Source organism: Drosophila montana, unplaced genomic scaffold (assembly GCF_035044405.1).
Source record: "Drosophila montana isolate Dmon_TW-CO22-7 unplaced genomic scaffold, ASM3504440v1 contig_1083_1, whole genome shotgun sequence".
In the NCBI taxonomy this organism is placed as follows: domain Eukaryota; kingdom Metazoa; phylum Arthropoda; class Insecta; order Diptera; family Drosophilidae; genus Drosophila; species Drosophila montana.
Window position 1 is genome coordinate 512107 of NW_026996074.1, and position 23832 is coordinate 535938.

The 23832-nt window shown below is 39.6% G+C and overlaps 2 protein-coding genes across 3 annotated transcripts in view; one reads left to right on the forward strand and one right to left on the reverse strand.

Annotated features, from left to right (window-relative positions):
- The first annotated feature begins 98 nt into the window (after window positions 1-98).
- Syn (synapsin) overlaps window positions 99-23832 on the forward strand; it is a 32768-nt gene continuing 9034 nt past the window's right edge. Inside the window, 6 exon segments of the mRNA XM_064690211.1 lie at window positions 99-286; window positions 3902-6295; window positions 6782-6945; window positions 7016-7087; window positions 8439-8582; window positions 8665-8769. Of these exon segments, the coding sequence (XP_064546281.1) occupies window positions 6073-6295; window positions 6782-6945; window positions 7016-7087; window positions 8439-8582; window positions 8665-8769 (708 nt within the window). The 5' untranslated portion in view covers window positions 99-286; window positions 3902-6072.
- Timp (Tissue inhibitor of metalloproteases) lies at window positions 8265-22560 on the reverse strand. Of its 2 annotated transcripts, none has more exons than XM_064690534.1 (5): window positions 22474-22560; window positions 9719-9930; window positions 9532-9617; window positions 9241-9459; window positions 8265-9160 (listed from the first exon to the last, which is right to left on the reverse strand). In XM_064690534.1, exons 2-5 carry the CDS (start codon window positions 9849-9851, stop codon window positions 8966-8968), a joined length of 633 nt encoding a protein of 210 aa, XP_064546604.1. In that variant the 5' UTR covers window positions 9852-9930; window positions 22474-22560; the 3' UTR covers window positions 8265-8965. The 2 variants fall into 2 exon arrangements, with proteins under 2 accessions (XP_064546604.1, XP_064546518.1); XM_064690448.1 differs by having other exon boundaries at window positions 22289-22552.

The following is a 23832-nucleotide window of genomic DNA, read 5'->3' on the forward strand; positions in this document are numbered from 1 at the left end:
TATAACAACTCGACTCGACGCTCAGTGAAAATTTCATCACCGTCGTTGATAGTTCAGCTATTTTTTGCATTGTGCGCTCGAAATTTAACAACCAAATTGAAAAAAGCATTTTTGTATTCATTTTTGATCATTAAATTCACTTAAAATCTGACTCGGTTATTTCATTAAAAAATTAATCTTTTAATTACACATCAAAATAAACTGTGAATTCCTCTGCTCAGTTTAGCTCAGAAAAAGGTGCGACTCAAACTCAAAGGAATTTGGAACTTCCAAAAATCGAAACACGGTAAAAATTCTGTATCACTAAGTCAGTCAAACTCTCTGTGCATGTGTGCGTGTGTGTGTGTACGTGATAAGCGTAGACAGACGCCGTAACAACAAACCCCAGGCAAAGGCTGAAGCAGAGGCTGAGACAGAAGCGCTTTATTGAATTAGACGTTACACAAAAAGCGCTGGGCGATTAAAGCGCGAGGATTGGCAGCCAGCTAACCCACAAACCCACAACAGAGACAGAACTCTAACCATAGTGGGAGGGGAAGGTAAAGGGGTAGTGGAAGTGGGGTCATAACTTTCGCGTTTGTTATATGCAGTGGTAATTGGCAAGTTAGCAAATTTTAATTAGAGCAGTAAACAAATAAATACGAGTATTTATAGCAGACAGCCCAGAAATATGCAACGAATGGCGATTTGTATTTTAGCTAATAAAAGATACACACACACCCGCATAAACACACACACACAGCATGTGGGCGGACGTGTCAAATAATGTGCCAGCGTATTTTAAGCCACAATGTGTGGTTGTTTTTTCCTCTGCTGCTGTTATCGTGCGAGTCTTTGACCTCTGCCGCATGCGATGTCATATTTATGTCACATTTTTGTCAATTTCCGAGGTTTCTCATTATTTGCTGCTTTAATTACCGTTGGAGGTACATTGAACGCCTCGTTAATGGAAAACAGAAGTGGTTCATGGGACGAACCAAACAAATGTGCCAACTAAGCTGTCAGAAAAGGAAATGCGGCCTGAGAATGGGTTCTTTTGCATTTGTGCGTCAGCAGAATAACGAGCACCCATCCCTGCATTCATTGTAATGTGTGCAACCAGTCCGGGAACTGTTTTAAAGGCACACAAAACCTTCTCCTAAGCCACAGCTGTGTGCTGAACATCATTCTCGTGTCGACGTTGATGGATCCCTGTGACCATTGAGCTGCAATTTAGCCCCATTAAGGGGCCAAACGGTGCAAAGTAGTTTGAAGCACAGATTTTAGTTGGCTTAAGAAAAAAGCTGTGGAAATTTAGACTCCCAGCACTTTTCTCTAATTATGATTTTAAAAGTTTACCAGCACCAGCCAGAAATACTGGTGTCAGTGTATCCCATTTTTATGCGTATATGTTTAAGCTATTTAGAATTCAGCTTTTTTTGTATAATTGACCAAATTGCGAATATTTTGATTTAAGTATTGCAACAAGATTGGTTTCCTAGGGGACTGTAGCTGTAATGAAAGCAATCAAAAGGTTCAGAGGATACTGATTCATCATTGTTGTATTTTTAGCTAAAGTTTGCGTGCAATAAACAATTTGAGACACTGCATGAAATAATAAACACACATTGCCCATATCAGCTTGCTTGCCACCAAATGTGCCATTTTCTGATTCCGTTTTTCGGCAGAGTCATCTGTCAACTTTGACATTTGTATTCAAGGATGTGTGCGGATGCGAGCGAGCAAGCGAGAAAGAGCGCGATTTTGGCGAAATGGCAAATGTCACCCAGCGGCAAGTAGCAGCACCGACACTTGCAATCACTAACACACACACACACACAATCAAACTCACACACACACACGCACCCACCCATGCATACTCAAACTCAACCCACAAGAGAACTGTTTTTGGTATGCCCACGCAAATGTGGCACAAAGTAAGCGGCAGTCCAGACCATGTGACGCCATTGCCGAACTACATGGCGTATGCGTAATATCGCCAGCTTTAAATAGCTCTTAATTAAAGCTTCTATCATAAATGCAAGTCCTACATTGTCCGAATCCTAGCTTCATGTATCTTTTATGACGCTGTAAATTTGCTATTTGCAATTCCAAGTCCCATTCGCTGTCTAACGAATTTCAATTTATGTACATATCATTAGAGCCTGCCAAGGACATACTAGAGAGGAGACCAAATTGCGTCTAAGGCCGTTGTGTCAATTTGTAGCACGCACATCCTAAGTCACTTAAGTTTTTGAATGAAGGCTCACGTAAGTGGGCCATGAGCAGTAGTAAAACATTTTTAAACTTCAACTTTAATACGAGGGTGGATTTAGTCAACATGTAATGACTTGTTTGAATTTTCCGGCGAAACAATTTAAATCCTTGGCGCTGACAGATCCACCAAAAGACGCCCTTGGGACAAATTAAATTAAATGTTTAAAATTTTTGCTTTCAGCTCACACATAGATATATTTATGCATGTTTGACAATGTTTATCTATTTACTTATGTAATTATATACGAATGGATATAGTGCTTATATTGAAAATACGGGTTCTTCACACTCTAAAAATATAAATAGAGTATACTACGCTTAACTAACGCACTTTTACTAAACCCTGGTACTAACTAAGTAACATCTCCAATTAAGTATATGGATATGTTCGTTTTAACGCAGGTCACAGCAAGTTGTAAGGCGTTTTATCAGTTTAATCCGATCGGTTAAAAAGGATGAAGTCTTATTGGCTTACCACTCATTTGCAATCCTTGCGCTTCGAAATTTTCAAGCCCCAGTTATTGAAGCTTTGAAACTTGTTTGCTTCAATCCGATCGGTTTCAAAAATGCAATCAAAGATAAATGTTCAAATTAATTTTAGAGATGTTTCACACTTTTCCGAAAATACATCTGGCTTTGCATAAAAAATGCGGCTCAGATGTTGAATTAATGAGAGTTTATTTTACGACTTCAAGCTTCTTACCACGAGACTCAAACGTTGATTCCAACTTTTAATTGTTATTTAATGTAAAAGGGGTTTTCAGTTTCAGTATTTTATTTATTTAAAATATTGCAAATCAACTTTATTTTTGCATTGGGGTATGTTTTCCTACATAATTTTTTGGTTTTGGTTTCCGTTCGGCTGGCTTTTAAGCAAGTGGTTCGGTTCATATTAAGAAAGAAATTATAATTCTATGTTAGAGCTGGCTAGGTTTCTGCCTGTTTCAGCCTTTGAGTTTTCTTGTGAAAGGTGCGATAACTTATCGGGGATGCGCAAAGGATATCTCCTGGCCTGGCACTTTTAGTTTTCATATCTAATGGTTTTTATGAATATATTTCTTAATTACTGCTTATCAGGTTTGTTCAATCTAATTTAATTATTGTATTGCAACTACGAGTAAATTTATGTAACACAACAACATCCCAGCAAACGTATTAAAAGTTTTCTATGTTCTTAACTAAATTGAGAGGCTTCAGTATGTAAAAGTATACCATATTGTAACAAAACTACTTTTTCCCCTACAATATTTTTTCTTATTCTCAGTTTTGCCTGTATCCTTTGTCCTATTTTGCGGCTGGGAGTGCATTGAACCAACAATAATAATCGTTCGAGTTGGTCGCACATACGAACAGCAACAACAGTAGCGACCACAGTTGGACAGACTGTCAGACAGTCAGTTGGACAGACAGATAACAGGCAGTCAGGCAGTCAGGCAGTTAGGGAGTCAGACAGTTGGGACGCCTGCCATTATGTCCTCAGCTGGCGACCAGATAGCTGTCTGCTTCTTTCCCTATGCAGTTTGCTGTTCGCCTGACAATCAGATGTTTGTTCTACGCGAAATTGTCAAAAGTTGTTGTGACAAGCGCTGAGTAAATAAATTTGTTTCACAAACTTAAATAAACTTTCTTTATTCTTTAATTGCAGGATTTAGCGGAGACCTTTAAAGTTGAACACGCAGCTGCAAGGCATCCAACTGAACAGAAGCTCTGCGCCACCGACACTGAACACCGGCCAACTGTTCGGGTCCATCGTTGTCCACGGTCAATATTAGCGCCATTGCAACTGCTGGGTGTGGGCGAATCTGCGCCCCGCCACCGGTAAGGCAGTGCCACATTGTCATATCATTCGATGCTAGCCATCGGTCCCACCGCCATTCACTGCCATTCACCATCAACTATTCATTTAGATATACACACGCACATATAGGTTATGCCATGCCTTGCTTCATATATGTATGCCCGTTTTTTCCGTTCTGGTTTTTAGTTTTTCAATTTTTCCGCTTATCAGTTTAGTTCAGTTGCCTTTAAAGCTTGGCTTAGCCATCAATTTTGAACAGCTTGTAGCTGGCCTGGGCACTACCTATGGGCGCACACGTCGCAAGCATTAACCCAAATGGCCCACAAGCCCGGGGCAGCTTGTTTGTTGTGCGTGTGCTGCGAGTGTTGGCTCATAATGTCAGCTTGAAAAGTTTCAAGTGTTTTGAGCCCAAGGGGCGCAGCCCATTCAAATATATAACACAAGAGGTCCAACCAAACGAGAAGGCCGTGCAGCGTTTTGACTACAAGTGTTTGACATACTTGACGGGCAACAAGGCGCCACCCTGCACGGGCCACTGAAATTCATTGATTTTTATTCATCAGCGAAGTCCACAAAAGGCGCACAAAGCCCATGGCTCCATGAATGTGGCTGCTTAGCACTTGGTAACCTGTGTCCTCAGTTGTCCTTGGCAACAGCTTGGCCAGTTGCAGTTGGGCTGGCACCTGTTGCCAGTCTGCTCATAATCGCTGATATCCTTTTCGATGTAGTTAGTTTTTATGTTCATTATGCACACGAGTGTTTTTTCTTTTATTCAAATTCAGCTGTTGCTCTGTTCAGTGATTATTTTGTTTCGTTTACCCCGACTTTTACTCCGTCCGTTCGACCATTCCAAGCTCAATAAAAATCACTTAGTTTTCAATACACAAATTTTCATTGCCATTCCATGCTCTATTAACACACGACCAGTTGGCAGTTTGTAAGTGACCAAAACGAATCGACGCAACGAAAATAATTAAATAAATTTACTAATCGTTCTCTCAACAAGATGACATATGAAATTTGAAATTGGGGTTCCTTTCTAAGAGTAGCATCAGCAATACGATTATTGCCAGCTCTTGTATATAGAATTTTTTTACGATTTTTACCATCTTTCACTGTGTGAATTTTCATTCGAAGTGACCATCAAGTATACGTCTAGTATGACGGTAATTAAGACTCAGGTCAATTAGGCACGACTACTTTATCCGGGCTAAAATCGGCCATATGGCGCCAACCTTAATTACAGATTACTGATTACAGATCAGAGCAGTATTTTATAGCATTTTATGTTTACGTAACGCTTTGAACGTTTTGCCTTGAATAAACAAATATACACATACATACTTACTGCATAAGTGTATGCCCCGATATACGATAAATGTCTATGCACTACAACAACAACTCGTTTATTGAATGCCTTAAATTCGAAGCACTTAACTAATAAGTTGGTCTTAACTTAACATTGTATTCTCTATTTCGTTCGCGTGCCGCACAGGAACCGAAAAGCAGCACCCTGAATTTCTCATCGTTTAAATCAAGCTTCACTTCCAATGTTAATTTCCTGAAGAGAAGGTAAAGACCTTAAAAGGAAACGCCCCTTCCTTAGCGGGGAGGGGGCTTCAGTTCAGGACGAGACTAATTTGAGATTTCATATGTTTGTCTATTTTCTCTCCCTCCCGCAAATGGTGCACTTTCTCTCTCTCTCTCTCTCTCTCTCTCTCTCTCTCTCCTTCTATTTCTTTTGCTCTCTCACCTAACTGCGCTGCACCTTTCACTTGTCTACTTGTTCCACGGTTCGCATTTGAAACGACTTAACAAAAACCACAACAAACCCGCGCAACAACCACACCACACACCCAACACAAACATCTAATCCACATTCACGCAACACGTGCAGATTCAGCTCGGGAGACTTGTCTTCCGAGGTCGATGATGTTGATCCCAATAGCTTGCCGCCAGCTGCGCGTCCTATACAGGACCAGCCAACCAAGCCGCATGTTGCCGGCGGTCCGCCGAGCATGCCGCCACCGCCGGCACCGGGCCAACTTCCGCCGCAGCCTGCCGGCGCAGCTCCGGAGCTATCGCTAAGCTTCGGCGCTGGCAAGGCACCGGCTTCGGCGGCTCCAGCGCCCCCGCGAGGCGTAAGTGCGCCCACCAGCCCGGCCAAGTCGCGAGAGAGTCTCTTGCAGCGTGTGCAGAGTTTAACAGGCGCAGCACGTGATCAGGGCGCTTCCATATTGGGTATGTTATGGCTAAATAACAAACATGAATTCCTTCGCAAATTCTCGGGTCCAATTTTATCCAACTTCGTGTTTCATATAATCTCATGTTATCGACTTCATAAAGTTTGTAATTCCCTTTTTTCAATTCCAAATATTTGTCAATTTCAATTAATTGTATAACATCTAAACAATATCAATTAACATTTTAAATGGAAATCTATGGGTTTCAGTAGAATTCAAGAAAATAAATTGTAATGTAAATACTTTTTTAATTTTCAGCTCTGTAGTGTTATTTCTTAATTAAAATACTAGGTATTTATTACAATTTAGCAAATCAAAGAAGAAAGCATTTTCAGTAATAGCCAACATTTAGATAGGTTCGCTTTGCGAAATTTAAGAGAAAATGAATTTCAGAGTTCCCCGGACAACTTCTGCAAAGTTGAACTTGGGAATGAAACTTAAATTAAATTATTTGCTTATCTCAATTAACTTTTACCACACGCAGGAGCTGCGGTTCAGAGTGCCACTCAGCGTGCGCCCACCTTTAACAAGGACAGATACTTCACGCTACTGGTGCTGGATGATCAGAACACGGACTGGTCGAAATACTTCCGCGGCAAACGTTTGCATGGCGATTTCGATATACGCGTCGAGCAGGCAGAGTTTCGAGTAAGCTTGCGTCACTCTTAACACTAAAACAATTGTGAGCCCTTCTGTATTATCTACTGTGCATCCGCAGGACATTACCGTGGTCTCCAGCGCCGATACCGGACCGGTTGTTACAATGGCCGCCTATCGCAGCGGCACCCGGGTGAGTTTTTCCCCATTTTCGGACGTTTCGTGTTTGTTCTTAATTAGTGCAATGCGCACAGGCAATAGCCTCTGTCCTGCGCTCCCGTCCCAAGACTGGTCCCTTCTGCTATTAGGTGTCTGTTTATTTGCAGTTCAGCTATTTTTGCTTTTATTGCCCTCACATTTCAACTTAATTCGCATTGGAGTGGCTTAAGTGCTTTGCTGCCGTCGCCAAGCCAAGGCTCCGACCGGGCACGCATTCAATTTACGTGCAGTCCAAAGGATTCTCAAGCACTACGTTTATCAACACTTTTCCAGCATTCCACATCACTTGCGTCCGAGTGTGCATAGTGGTGATTAAATAATCCCACAACTCTTTAGTTCTGGTTGCACTCGGGCCAGTAATCAAAGCACTTGCAGCTTAAGCACTTCAAGCAGGACAACAGTCATAGTAGAAGTGGGTACAAAAATAATTTTAGCCCAATCAGCTGCACCGTCTGCAGTTAGCATATTTAATTTGCGAAGCTATCTTAAAACATAAAAGTTCTAGTGCCTCAAATATGATTGGCAGTTCTTAGTATCTACGTATGTAGAATTATCCTAGTCAAACATAATACTCGCTCAACCATATACACAAATATGTTAATACAGGCTGCTTTGGGCAGATACCGTACTTTTAAATTGAAAATTCTGTTGCTTTAGAGTTTATCAATTTTCTCAAGTTATATTTAATAAACACTTTAATTCTGGCATGCAATATCATTTTAATATTTGAAAAATATGAGCTAAGTTATGAACCTTGTCTAAGGTTTGCATTAGACACAAAATTATCCGAATTTGTATTCGATAGACAACGTATCCGAGACACTGTTGCATACACTCTCACCACAGTTATTTCTTGGCCCCGCCTAAAAGTATGCTGTGAAACGTTTAAATCGCCAATTCCTTGATTGCTGCATAGCACGAGGTACGTGATAAAATTATCAGATGGTTACGTGCGGGAGAAGTGCATGCATTACGTAAATGTGTATATAAAATGAACACGTCTGCATCTTGCGGCTGAGCTGTCTGTCATATATAATAACGGATCAGCATATAAGTTGATTATACTCATGTATGCACGATTCGAAGCAACACATTGTATTCTGGGCTGAGCCTGTGTGAGGCAGTTAAATGTAATTAAATGCGTGCAAAGGATGCTGGAAGTGCGAGATAAACGGCTGTTTTTCGTATTTATTTTGTCACTTTGCATCTAATTAGTTAAGAGTCAACTAAAATTACAAAATTATATTTTGCTTTTCATATGTGTTTCTAATGTAACTTTGGAATATCACACACCAAAACAAAAAAAAAAAACAAAACAAAAACAGGTTGCCCGCTCTTTCCGCCCGGATTTCGTATTGATTCGTCAGCCGCCGCGTGACGGCTCCAGCGATTACCGATCAACAATACTGGGCCTCAAATACGGCGGAGTGCCCAGCATCAACTCTTTGCATTCCATCTACCAGTTTCAGGTGAGTTGAGAGCTGCTTCCGAGTGCCTGTTGTGGGTGTTAATGGTGCAATCTTTCTCAATCTTTTTATTGTTATTGGACAGGACAAGCCATGGGTATTCTCGCATCTGTTACAGCTGCAGCGCCGTCTGGGACGCGACGGCTTTCCGTTGATCGAGCAAACATTCTTCCCGAATCCGCGTGATTTGGTAAGTGTATTAAACATTAAGAGCTAATTACTAATTAAGTAGCTACATTGAATCGTGGTCAAATCTAAAAGCCATTCATTAATAAATAACACATTAAGCATAACGTACAAATTAAAGCTCTACACAAAACTCAATTATAAAATTTAAATAAAAACTGTAGCATAACAAAAGGCACTCCGGCCGCCTTTTGCATATTCTACGGATAGCTTAGGCATTTTTTGTAGAGCTGCGTGCGTCGCCAGCGGCAGCGCTGGAAGTCGCCCATCGGCGATTTGGTGTTGTGGGGCACGCAGGCAGAGTAGTCCCGCTCGCACTTGCCGTACGGCGACCACTTGCATCCGTCCGCGTACTCACGCTGTCGCAGGCACTGCATGCCAAAGCATGGGGTGATCTGTGCGAGCAAATGGGAAAGTTTCGATTGTAGCCGGCAGCTATATTGATTGGGGCACATGCTGGCTTGAGCACACTTACCGTGCAGTTACAGGCCAAGCCGTAGGCGCCGCTGAAGCCGTGGCGCTCGCTGATTGTCATCTTAGTGTATTCCTTGTAGTAGCTGCACAGATTTAGTTGAGGCATGCGTCCAGCTATGATGTACACCTTGCCAATGTCCAGCTGAATGCCGCACATCGCGTCATTATTGGGCGTGGACAGACGACCGTCACGCAGCATTCTGCGCGCCTCCGGTGTGGCCTAGGCGAAAGAAAAACGATTCGGCTGTAGAGGAATGATATAGGGGCAGTGCCACGAGTGGCGAGTGCTTACCTTATAGGTGCGCTTTATGTGCACCTTGTAGGTGGTTTTGCCCGGCTCGATGGAATTCGACTTGCGCAGAACGCGCAGTTGCACAACTGTCAAGGAAGTGCTGGCATTTTAATAGAATTCTCCAAGGATATGTGAGCATCCTTTACACATAGCACTTAACACCCCATTGCTTCTCATTTCTACTCACCATAATCAGCAGTGCAGTAATGCGTCTGTGGATGCGAGGGCATGCACATACAGGCATCTGCGGAGCGGCCATAAAACGCCAGCACTGCGAACAGGGCGAGCGCCAATAAACTCAAAGGCTTTGTTAATTCCATGGCGCCGTCAAGCTCGGCAGCTTCAATCCGTGTGTGTCGCCTTGCTAACACCCAAGCCAATAACAAAACGTGTGCTGGGCTGTGAAGCAAAGGGAAATGTGTAAGATTGCATTTTATTATGATGATCATTTACTGCTTGCGGTAACCCAAAGCCGCTGCTGAAGGTCATTCGTCAGCACTGCATTAACTCTGCCTTACTTATGCTCTAGGCTTATCTTTTAAACGTGCTGCCACCCATCACCCAAACATGCATCCATCAAGGCGCTGTCAAGTGTCACATATTACGCATACGCCCCCAATGTCCAAGCAATTAATACTGTCAATGCGTCTTGCCTGTGTCACGCATCATTATCAGTGGGGAAGAGGTTGCCGTGTTCGCTTTGTTTGCTGTAGGTTACATTTACTTTTGCAGCCACTTTATAAAGTGTACTCAGCAAAAGCTGCTTTATTATCTATTTGAACAGCTCGCATATATTTTAATGGTCATTCGAATTCAATTTAATGTTATTCTCGTGTTGTGCAATCAATTCGGATGACCCTGCATGAGCGGCACGCATAAATCGCATTGGAAAACTATACAAAAAGTAGTTCAATTGCCGCCAAATGCATGCCAGCCATTCCATTTAGTATTGTTTATGGGAAATTCATAGAAAACTTGAGCCAACGAAGTTGAAATCCATTGCAAAGCTGCTGCCGTGCATATATATCAACGCAAAAATATTGTATAATATCGAGAGCGGGGCGAAATAATCAGTCCAGTCAGTCGAACTCGCATTTGCAGTCGCAGTCGCAGTCCCATTTCCAGGTCCCAGTCATCGTGTCGAACTGATCGACAGAGATAGGCAGGCCCATATAGACAACATATGCAATGGCTATGCCAGGCAAAGGCAAATCTAAAGGCAGCACCAGCAGCAGCGGCAGCGGCAATGTGGCAATTAAATTGAAATAAAATTGAATTAAAAGCATTTTGCGGAAAAGCCACTAGAAAAACAACTGAGCAGGGAGAAAGACGACGACGGGGCCAGCAGAAAAGAGGGGATGCACAGTCGATTGCCTTATTGATTGAATGCAAGCAAGAATAATGCATCAAACTATTTATTAAGTGGCAGTCCAAAGTGGCAGCCAGACAAGTAGACGCCTCGGCCCTAATGGGCCAACTGAAGAGCGCTGCTGGAGTAGAAGCTTGTCAAATCTAGATCTGTGTCGTAATATCTTTATGTTCTTAGAATTCTTCATGAGGAAAGTTTCCTTTCAGCTTGCCTGGCTTCGCTGCACATTTGTTTTGTATTGTTTTGTTTTGTTTTGTTAGGCTGTTGTGTCTTGTCGGCCTGGATTTGACACTTTGGCTGGCAATTAACGGCGTGGATTTGTTTAACAAACAGCCAACAAGACAACAAATAAGTGAACACACAACTGGCACGGACACATTCGGAACGTCAACAGCGTTTAGCAACTAAATCAACTGGAAAGCCAATAGAAAACAGGAAAAACTTTTTACACTCGCTGCAAATTCGCACGATTTTCTTTCGTTTAGCTTTCCACGATAGCAGCTCCCACCCATCGCCATCGGCAGCCACAATTAGCGTACCCATATATCACACAGCCATATTTTAAAGTTGGCCCCAACGAGTAGTCGGGGGCAGCAGTCAGCAGGCGTTGGCGGCATGTCAACGCCAAAGCTAGTGCTGATGGGGGAAGGTGGGTGGGGATACGGGGCTGAGGTGGACTATCGATGCCAGAGGCAGCGGTGTTTTGTTGACAAGCTATACATGTGTCAATTAAATGTTATATATCATAGCACCACTGCATACACACACACACACACGCACACAGAGACACACACACAAACACACACAGACACATGCATACACACATAATTGTGTATGCATAAACACTTATGGGCTGTTGCTTTGACGTCACTTTGAGCGTCGTCTAATTGCCACACTTGTTGTTGCTGTCGTTGTTGTTGCTGTTGTTGTTCTGTCGTCATCAGCATGGAAGTTGACATTTGACACTGAAACAGTCGGCAGTCGGCTTCAGCATCTGACTGTCACTTTGCTATGCGGGCCGCCAACAACAATTTCGAAATACACATGCACGCATGCATGAATGTATATTGTCAAATATCGACATGACTTTAATTAGCATTGATTTCCACTTTGCCCTAAGCCCATTTAAACGAGACTAACAACAACTGCAACAGGGGGGCGCGGGAGAGCATCACACACTGTGAAAGAAAGTGCCCCAACTAAAGCAACTGGTGCTCATATGACATATATAAGATTGGTGTCATGGGGTAGATGGGGAGATAAACGATAGCAATCAAAATCGAGATAAGATACTGACATCTTGAGAATGCAGATACACGAGAATTGGTGAACATATATTTATACTTTTTAATGCCTTATATGTACTGTCGTCCAGTTCGCACTTAGCAAATGATGGAAAAGCTGATTTGTTCGTCAAATTAGACTCTGAACTCTTAAAGTTAAAGCTGAAAGAATGTGTTTAGAATTTCTTATTAAAATAAGCTCGATTTGACGAAGAAACTTAAGCACTAAATGTGAAAGTTTTCAAAGATTCCATTTGATGGCTGCAAATTGAGGTTGGTAGGCGCCAGGGGCGTCTCATTTTGTCCAAAATAAAAAAAGTTTCTTCTTACGCTCGGTAGTTCGCCTAATCAACAATTTGGATTTGCATGTTATATATTATTTTTATATCCTGAACCCAGTGAAAATGGGTAAAAAGGGTATAATGTATTTGTGCAAATGTATGTAACAGGTAGAAGGAAGCATCTCCGACCCTATAAAGTTTATATATTCTTGATCAGCATCAATAGCCGAGTCGCATGGTCTCAGAACTTATAAGAGCTAGAATTGAAATTTTAGCTGTAGGTCCTACTAGTGCCCGCGAAGATCGAGTTTGTTTCCGATATCTATAACTTGCTCCGTTTCCAAGTAATCGATAAAAAACGATATAGAAATGCTGTTTTTTTTTTAGCAATTTTGGTATATAATAAGAGCTAGAGTCACCAAACTTGACATGTAGAATAGAATAGAATGGTATATATATATATCAAGTATCTTTCACTTTATAGCTATAACCACCTCCCCGCTACTACCTCATAGTTATAAATCAAGTAAAAATACCAATTTATGCTGCCCACCTATATAAGCCACCATTAAATGTAATTGACTTTTTGAGAATACACAAATATTCTATAACACAATAAGATGTACTGTAAAAAATTTCATTAAGATCGGTTAAGAAACACAGAAATGATTAAAGAAAACGTGTTTAGACTTTTTTTTTCTCTTTTTTTTTTAATTTTACTTTATTACTACTAAAGCAAACAAGCGCGTAGGGCGAACTGCTTGGGGTTGGAATAAGAGGGTTCAGGGTATCCCCTTGTCGGGAGCTTCCGACTAGAACGTCTTACTTGTTTTGATGTAATCTCCTTATTAATTCTGTCATTCGGTCATTTTAATATTAATTAACGCTATTTGAGCCAAATATATTCTAATTTTTATTCTGATTCGAGTAAATGATTAGAAAACTGTAACTCCAGAAACGAAACAGTTAAACTCAAAGCGATTAGCAGCTATTTATTTAAATGCACTTCCAAGGAATAATTAAATATAAGATAATATACACTCATTGTAGACTTGTTTTATTTTATCATAATAATACGGTAAATTTTGACTGCCAGTTGCATTAACTTATCATTTTGTGGGAATTTACCGCTTATCATATGCAATAATTTAATTTTGTAGTAAAGTACCCGACAAGGACTTACACTCTTAGATATATAAATGCATATTTATTTAAATACTTGTTATACTCACAAGCACAAACAACGTGACAGTGCGGCGCAGCATGTTCTGTGTTGCAGTTGAATTTATACGAAATAAAACAAAGAACGGCACGAAGATTAAATAACCTTGTAGACAGACGGCTTACGGTTAAGCAGATTTTGGGAAGAGATTATATCTTGAAAATCAGAACGTTTTTCCACACAAAAACTCAATTTCGACCCATTCTAGATTCCATAGCTATATATATAGATATATTAGTCCGATGTTTAATCGTTTGTTTTTGACAGATCGCATGACACTTAGGGATCAAAATCAGAAAGACAGAAAAAAAGGTTGATGATGATAGCCTTTAGCGAATAGGCTAGCTTGCATAGAAACAGAGAGACTCAAAGAAGGACATCGTTAAATCGACTCGATATACTATGAAAACGATGGTGTCTCCTTCTATGCGTAACACATTTCGTGACAACGTCATAATACCCTTCACAATCGTATAAAAGAGCGAAAAATGTTAATTGTATAATTATTTACAAAGATTATTAACACTAGCCCAGACAGCGGCGTTCCAGGTAAATGGGTAACTGGGTAACTGAAACTGGGGATTGAAAAGACTGAAAACCAAAAAGGTAAACAGCAAAAAGGACTGCGAAGGGCTAAAAGAGAGGCCAAAAACTTCGCCGCAAACCGCCTTCAAGCGTTGCTATTGGGCTTTTGGTTTTTGGCTTTGGTTGGATTTGGATGCTGCGCCAAGTGGCTTCCAGAGAAAAGCCGCATAATTAGTGGGCTTCTGGTTATCGGCTGGCTGGTCGGCTCAGTAGCAGGCCATTAAACTGGTCTGTAAATAGAGCTGCACAACTTTGTTTTACGGCCACTTAATTGAGTCATAAAACGCCGCTAATGCCTGCATAATGCATGGCATACAAAATATTGACATGTTGCGCCACTTGCGGCACACAATCACTCGACCTCTCCCGCTTGATGGCAGCATGCAACACGAGCTCGGGGCAACTAAATAGTTCCGACAATGTGGTCTTTATGCCACGCAACACCATTTTTCGCGCCTCAAAAATCAATGCACATAAAATCGAATCACAATCGAGGGAAATAAAAAGCCACAAATATTTAATTTGTTTTGTTATGTCGTTCGTTTTTATACCCTGCACCCATTAAACATTGGTAAAGGGGTATAATGGTATCGTCTTATAGGAAGAAGAAAAAACATCTCCGACCCCATAAAGTATTATATATTCTTGGTCAGCGTCTTTAGCCTAGTCGAACTAGCCATGACCTTGAGTCTGTACGTTTGTCCGTCGATAGGTATGAACGCGTTGATCTCAGAATTTATAAGAGCTGGGTCCTTCTAGTGCCTGCGCTGTACGAGTTTATTTTCCGAAATCTTGTTTTTGAGCAAATTCGCTTAGGCTTTACGAGCTGGTGTCACCAAGATTGAAATGTAGCTGTTAAAATAGTATTTACATATCAAGAATCTTTCATGTTATAGCTAAATTTGGGGTTGGTAGAAGGTTCTGGGTAATCCCTAGTCGGGCACTCTCGACTAGAGCACTCTTACTTGTTTTTATTTATATATATTTTTTTTTGCCTCAGCGGTCATTTACTTTTCGGCTTTGCGCTTTGTGACAATTCTCATTTTGTTTGACTTTTATTGCTGATTGACTTTCTAAACAATTCGTTTTTGGGGCCGGGTAGATGTATAAATAAAGCCATATATATCTCTATATATAAAACTGTTTGTCCTGACTGACTGACTGACTGACTGACTGACTGACTGACTGACTGACTGACTGACTGACTGACTGACTGATTGGTGATCAACGCACAGCCCAAACCGTAAGAGCTAGGAAGCTGAAATTTTCACTGTAGCTACCTTATGTGATGTAGGTGCACGTTAAGACGGGGTTTCGGGAAATTCCACCCGCAAGTGTGGAAAAATCGCGAAAAACGTTTGTATGTAACTTTTTTGTTTACCATCTGATCGGCCTCAAACTTATTTTCAAAGATCTTTGTTCAAATTCATTTGAGGGGTGTTTCACACTTTTAGGAAAATCTGTTCCTCCTTGGTGGAAATGGAGGTCAAAGATTTGGTGGGTGACGTTTCGCGCTCAAATTCGTTTCCAAAGATCTATAAGAAAAATCATTTGAGACGTGTTTCACACTTTTCGCAGAATTCAAACTTCATCGGGGGGAATGCGATTTAAAGATTTTTTGGGCGAAGTTTAAAGTTGTGTCCGATTTGCTTCAAACTTATTTTTAAAATTCTACATAAGAACTTAATAAATACGTATTTCAGCGATTTGGGAAATTCCACTCGCAACAGTGGTAAATTGGCGGAAAACGTTTGTATGAAAGTTATTTGTTTACCGTCCGATCAGTTTCAAAATCATTTCAAATTTGTTTGAGAACATTGATTTTATAACATACGTGCCACGGGCAAGGCCGGGTTATACCCGCTAGTATATATATATATATATATATATATATATATAAATAAATATATATATCGGCCGGTACAACAAATTTGTATCTTAATCGTAGAAAACTTCTGCCTCCTCCGTCTATTTATATGTATTATAAGATCTCGAAGAATTACGCAAAATGATTTCTACAATCTAAGACACTACATTTTGCATATAATAATTTACATATTTAATTAGTCTACAAAAATAACTATTGAAATGTATGTGTAAAAAGCTTAAGCAGTTCCGTTTCTTATAAAATGAAAACAATTAGAATGTGACTGATTTTTGGACTTAATCACTCTACTTAGCTGAGTAAATAATTTCATAAGAAGTTATATTGAGGTTTGATTGATATATGGCTGAGCAACATGATGAATACACAATTACATGTCTAAATGTAATAATTTAGAATTCATTTCTGTTGTTACACATGCCAAAATTAAGTCGGAATATGATGCAAATAGTATATATGTATATGCGTTAATAGTGTAGCAGCTTATATCATGGCTTTATTAATATGTCCATGACTGCGACCACTTTTCGCACTAAATAGGAAGCCTTATCGGCATTTTGTATCTTTTCATTAAATGCAATTTGTAGTATTTGCATTTACCCCGGGAAGTGTTTGCTTTCCATTTACCAAATCAAATATTTATATAGCCACAGCTGATAAGCAAAGTGCAACGCAGTTTCCATGCCAAAAACTATAAGCTCCTACTTTTTTTCATCTGTTTCGGTGTGTGTTTTTTTGGCGATCTCCATAACAAGCACGAAACTTTCTTTGCCCAATGGCGACCTTTTTGGTCGGCTTTTCCGCTTGCCGCGTGAGCACAATGAAAGAAAATTAAAGGAAAATATCAAAGTCACGATCTGCAACGCCATAATCAGCATGATCAATGATGCCCGAGCCCGAAACCGTGGCCCTGACTGGCCAAACAAAATATGTTGTCTTTGATTAATGTTCATAGGCAAGCCGTTTCTCAGCTGAACTTTGACATGCAAATGTGGTTGCTGCTACGAATCGTGTGATTGCCAAATACATAAACGTTTTACTCTCGCGATTGACGTTAGGCATTCAGATAGACAGATAGACACCTGCTAGTTAGTATAAATGCCTAGCTGATAAGACATGTTAATGTCAATCTTCGTTTGCTAATTGAATTTTGACTTCAACTGACGCATTACCAACAGCAACAACAACAACAACTACTACAACAACAACGGTAGTAGTAGCAGCTGCAACTGCAACTGCATCCGAGCTTGACGGCTCCATTCTAGCGTGACATGATCTTGACAAGGCGGCGCCAGTACAAAGCGTTCGCAACTGGCATTTTTTTTGAAAATCGCTGCCACAACCGAGTCATATACCGGTTAAAAAGTCGATACAATTATGTTTGACCAGCCCTGCAAGCCCCCAAAAAAAAGTTGTCTTTGGTTTAGTTTTGCGGTTCGAACCAACTATCTAGCTTTAGCTTCGATTCGTGAACTTAGTCTTCCACATGTGTGAATCCAAATGTTTAATAACTGAAGAGTAGAATCATTTTCAATAAAGGTTACACGGGAACTCCCGACTAGAGCCTCTTACTTGGTTTGCCTGCAACTAAGTTTGACTTGAAACTAATACTTATTAAATGTTGTTGTTAAATTCTTCATTACCCACCATTTCTAAACTATAGTAAACTATAGTAACGTAACTTAACTTAACATAACATAATTAATATACATTTGGAAATTTGAAGACTCCAAATATGGAACATAAGCCCAATATTCTACCTTTTAGCCGGGCGAGGTATCAAAAAATAAAATAATTCTTATGTGTGTATCCGACAGTGTGAATGCTTTTTTTGGTGGCCTAGCTTTTTTTACTTTCTGAGTTAAGCGTATAAAATCAAATCTTAAAAGCGACTTTTATAGATAGTATGAAAATGGGACTAGATCTCGAATAAAAAAAATGGGAACTCGTCCTGCGTATGGTATAGGAGAATTCATATTCTCTATATTCAGTCTCTAGCTCTCTTTTATAATTTCCGAGATCGAGGCTTTTGTAGTCGTAGTCAAGGCTTCTGTTTGCCTATTGCATATATTTGCACAAAATATTATATCCTTTTAAACCATATTCAATGAGTTCGCGGTATAAGAATATAAGGCTCGTTTTGGGTTGAGTTTTAGGTTTGCTTGAGAAACATATAAAAAAATATTGGGCTCGAATCGGTTCAGATCAACCCTTGCATAAAACAATTTGGTTGCTTCAAGCTTAATGGATCATTAACTTCAAGTGAATGTGTACTCAGTTGCTCCTTATATGGATATATACGTTCTCTATGCACACAAAAATTCTCCACATACGAGCCTGCAGTGACTTGCATGCTGGCATCATAATGCCGAAAATAAATCTTACGCATTTCTCATATTTGGCCACTCAATACGCTCGTCTGTTTCGGGTAGGTAAATAAACAAAATGCGAAATTGCCACAGTTTTTAAAGTGTCGGCGTTCGTCACGTTCGACGTTCCCCATTGAATATGCAATATTCAACATATTTGCACTGTTGTTGTTTCAAAAAATCAAAAAGTTTCGCTCGCTGATTATGACACAAATTATTTCAAGCCGGCAGCTTGGGAAAGTAAACAAATCGCAGCACCCCGAGGCTTGCCAGGATGCGTAACAAGGAATTCAATTAAAAATGCTAATGTGCACCAAGATAAAAATATAACTTGACCATTCAAATGGATGCCTTCATAATTTTGCCTTACATTGCAATCGCAGGTCATAAAAACATTTCTTCATGTTGGGACCCAAAAGAATTGTTTTCTTCTTCATATTAATGTGTGCATATATGCACATATGTATGTTTATGTATGTTGCTGGTAAATTTAAACAATTGCTACAATTAAATCAAGGCACAGACAACAATGGAAGACAGTGTGTCGTGCAATCGGCACATATTCATGTCGGAATTTTGAAGAATTTAATAATAAAACCACATTTTACTCGGCAGCACTAATGACAAGAAATAATTATTAATAAATGATATCTATATTCAACATAACTTTGCGTAGACTCAGAATTAAATTTGTTCTACTTTTAATTTAAATATCTTTCCAATTATTTGTGCATGAAAGTTAAACCAACAGATGGAAGATATTATAGAGAAACTTGTGACCTTTGCAATTGAAGCAAATCTCATTAGTTAATTAATGTTGGCTATCAATCGTTACTTATGAATTAAGTCATGATTTATAATATTGATAATACTATTATCCATGTAATTCTTTGATCCGATATGAAAATTTAAAACCATTGAATTTCAATTCAAAAGATAAAATTATCTTACGTTTGAGGTTGCCTTAAACAGAAAATTCTTTTGCATAGTTTAATTATACTATTCGATACTCTATAAAATCAGTATAACTAAAGCTTACTGCATCGTTTTTACTATTTATTAATTTTTTGGAACGAAAAGCGAACCTGGTTGGATTGGATTAAAATTTTAAAATTTGTGATGCCCTTATTCAGCCTTTAGGAATTCTTAAACAATGCATCAAATTATCATTTGATTTATTGAAGTGCTTTTATACTCGCTCTGCTCTGCGTAAATGTTAATTTAAAAATTCCATATTCATTCGCAAATTTGCGCTTTGACAGATCTTGTTTAATAAATTTAAAAATTGACAGACAATCAGGCAAAATGACAAACGCTGGCGACGTCAATTTGCGCGCCTTGGCCCACACAGAAACCAAACAGACCGTGTAGACCCATCCAATCCCATCCCATAACCATATCCATACCCAATTTCTGCCCAATGCGAGCAGGGAACAAACGAGCAGCAGAGCAGACAGCGAAAAGAAATCATTGTCAATAAATTTTGCAAGTATGAAATTTACACGAACGAACTTTATAAATGGTCTGGTTGTCTTTGTCACGCTGTCTTTAGCATTTCTTTTTAATTGTACAATAATATTTAATTGCAAAGCCGCACAAGTAAATTATTAATGGATTTCTGGTGGTCGCCTGCTTGTTCCCTGGCAATACCAATAACACCCACCCAAATGTCCGACAGATTATCTCAAAACTGGCTGCAGTGTCCAAAAATTGACACTGAACGATGTGCAGAAGAATTGTGTTCGGAGTGTTAAAAGCTTGATAAACATTGCAAGAACTGACTCAGTAATAAAAACAATTATTAAAGAATATTTAACCCTGCCCTTTAGCTCGTTTTGAGTTTAAATGTAAAGTACATAATATAATCGCCTAAGTTTATTCGCATTTAGACTTAGTCAACTTCAATTTTCTTTAATGATATCAAAACATTATATTTATTCGAGTAGAAGTTAGCTGTTGATTTTTTATTCTATTTAATCGAGTAGAATTTTGCTGTTGTAGTTGTTGTTAGTTTTGACCGTATCTTAAAAATATCAGTGAAAACATTTTATAAGAAATATTCTTTTTTGTTTGATGAATGAGAACTTAAATAAAACTGAGAAGTCTATCAAATATTCCTGCCATTTCATTTTATTTCACAATTTCACAATTTTGTGCCCAAATATCGGTCTCTCTGTATATGTACATGTATATATTTATATGATATATGTATTCTTGTTCTCATATTACTATGCATTAATGAATAACGAAAATTTGTGAGAACCTAATAGGCAACACTTGTTAAAAAATTTATTTCCTTATGAACGATGGCAGTTTTCTGAATATTTACGGTAGCTAATTAACAATTTTTGAAGAAACTATCACATGATAATTTCGGGAAATTTATCACACACAAGGACGTTAGTCATAGTCTGCTCAAAGAACTAAAAATCTAACTTTAGATTCAGTAATTGTGTTTTCCATTCCGAACAATTCCAACAAAAATATAATTAATTTAACCAGATTGTGGCAAGATTCATCTCTTTTTTATATATTTTTTGAAAGATTCTAAACACCCTGACTGTTAGCATTAAAACCTAGTCCTTTGATTGATTTGATTTTGGTAAGCCGGAAATTCGTTTGACCTTATGTAATTCAATTGCCAGGTATTTTCCTGCACATTTTACACGAATTCGTGCCAGAAACGGTAAGTCAATACAAATAGGCAAATTGAATTCAATATGGCCTAAATCCCAAGTTTTGTGGCGAAAATACAATAAACGACTGCTGCCGCTTAAGGAAATTGCTTTCGCTGAAAAATGTAAATATAAGCCAACAGATGTGTATGTATGTATTGGCACAATATATGTATAAAAATCGGGCAAGCTTTCATGAATACAATTCCAAGAATAAATACAAAGTATAGCGAAATATTAAAATGCTGACTAAGGCATAAACGACTTTATTCGTGTGACCAACGAAAGCAAAAGTAAAGTCAAGTGAAGGAAACGCACAAGAGCATTGCAAAAACTCAGGATTGATAAAAAAAAAGATATTTAAAATGCATTTGCGGCCGACAGACACATGTTTATGCAAACACATTTTGTTGCCAGAGTTGCATAAATTAGCAAACAGCGACACTGATTTCGAGGAATTTAAACATTTCGTGTTACTTATTTTAGGCGTAAAGTCGTTAAATGGCCAATGCCAAAAGCGAGACACATGACGTATGCGTAATATGAAAACACCTCACACAGCTTCCCTTGACATTTTTCAGCGTGTTGGAAAAGCTTTACATAAATACGTACAAATACACATAGTTGCTAAGGTTTATATATATACATTAAACGGATTTATGATGCTAAATTGCACAACACTGAAATATTTTTTTATGGCTGCATTTTGTTTACAAATTGGCGACATTAAAAACTATTAAGAAAATTCAAAGTTGAGTACAAAATTAAAAAAAAATAAATGCGTCGCGGCGAAGCAAGGCAAAGCGGGCAAACGAGGAGAAGAATGAAATAAAAACAAATTAAAAATAAACGCAAATATGTTCGAGCACAAATAAATAGAAAGAAATGCAGCTATGTGTGCGTGAGTGTGGAAAACTGTGTCGCTGTGTCAACGATGCTGCAACTGCGAGTTCGACGTCTGCCACACTTTTCAGAGCAAAGCGAATTTGAAAAACGCCATCAAAACGCGTGCGTTTCTTGCTTGCTTAGGTATTTATTTTATTTTAAAATTCTTAATGTCTTTAAGTAAAAAATAATCATAATTATACCTGACTTTTCAGCTGACTGCAAAAAATGCGTTTTTTACTAAATAATTTATTTTGTAACTTGTTAATTGTTAAGCATCCAAGCTGTTTAGTTATCACTTTTAAACCACTATGGGGTCTTCTTAATTTGTTCACTGTTCACATTCGGATTTTAAATTGTTGAATTTTCATTTAATAATTTTTCTCACAATAATTTTCGCCGCGCCGTTGCCGTTTCCGTCGTCGTCTTCGTGCGTTCTACTTCGTTGCGCCTGCTATTCTGCACTGAATGGTGAACTCAACCGTTTCAAGTGCTTTCATAGCCGAAGCAAGCCAGCCACTCGGTTCGTGGCGGGAGAGAGCAGCGATCGTTACAGTTAAAGAGCGAGCGTGCTGCTCATCGAGTTTGAGCTTTTTCGCCTGCTTGAGTCGTTTGTGCACCCGCACAATGCACCTCTCAAGGGGCTACTACTGCCACTGCCACTGCCGGATTTGAGAGGTTTTCTCCTTGGTCGTCGCCGGCCGATCAAAAGCGTCAATAATTTAATAGGGAGCATGCTGCTCAAAAAGTTTGAGCTATTCCGGCTGCTTGAGTCGTTTGTGCACCCGCACAATGTAGCTCTCAAGTGCTGCCACTGCCTGATTTGAGAGGCTTTCGCCGTCGCCTTCTCTGTCTCCGTAACCGTCGCCGGCCGATCAAAAGCGTCATAAATTCATTATAAGTGAGAGCGATTGTCGAGGGGCGAGAGACGAGGGGCCTGCAGTTAGCAGGGGCCAGCGGCTTGCTCAATTGCATATTTCTGCGCATTATTTTACCTTGGCAGCATTATTAATTGCGAGTGCGGGCACACAGTTTATGCGCGGCGGCAAACATATTTGGCGCCACAACAGCGCCAGCCGATGCAGATTCCACAACATGGTATAGAAATGGCGCATCTCAAGCAGCAGATCAAGCAATAATTTAGTTATATAGCCCAGCCCCATAGCTATGACTTACTTCCAGGTCCACATTCACGTACACTTACATGACCAGTCCAAGCGGCGGGCCATGTGGCGCGCACACGTGCAGGGCATGGGCATGCTTCATGCTACGCCTACAACTACAACTACAACTACAAGCTGCTATGCGAGTGTAATCTGCATATACGATAATATGTGGGAGCTGTTAGGTAGATGCCAGCAGCCAGCAGACATACATACATATATCTTTGAGTAGATGCGTCACAGTGCATATTTTAAGTGCGCTGATATAACCAGAAGACCTCCAGACAAGTAGCCACTTTGAGGTACTACGCTTGTATGTAGCTGCCGCCAGCTTCCAGGAATGCCTGCTATGCGGGGGTGTGACCACGTTTTGTACAGAGCTCCATTAGAACGCCCAGCCGCTCAGCACTCGGCGCCCGACGCTCGTCGCTCGACTTTGTCATTGATATTCATTGAGCGTTTTCTTGTGCTTCGCGCCAATTGCGACAATTTTTCTGTCTGCGTCATCATTTGTTATGGTTTGATTATATTTTCTTTGGTGCTTTCAATAAATGTTAAATGTGTGCAGTTGGTTGTACATGATT

Excerpts from the sequence above, each read along its gene's own strand:
- Timp (XM_064690534.1), bottom strand. The coding sequence starts at position 9,851 with ATGGAATTAACAAAGCCTTTGAGTTTATTGGCGCTCGCCCTGTTCGCA. Across the intron at positions 9,460-9,531 it reads ACATAAAGCGCACCTATAAG|GCCACACCGGAGGCGCGCAG; the intron begins GTAAGCACTCGC and ends TCTTTCGCCTAG. Across the intron at positions 9,161-9,240 it reads GCTTGGCCTGTAACTGCACG|ATCACCCCATGCTTTGGCAT; the intron begins GTAAGTGTGCTC and ends TTGCTCGCACAG.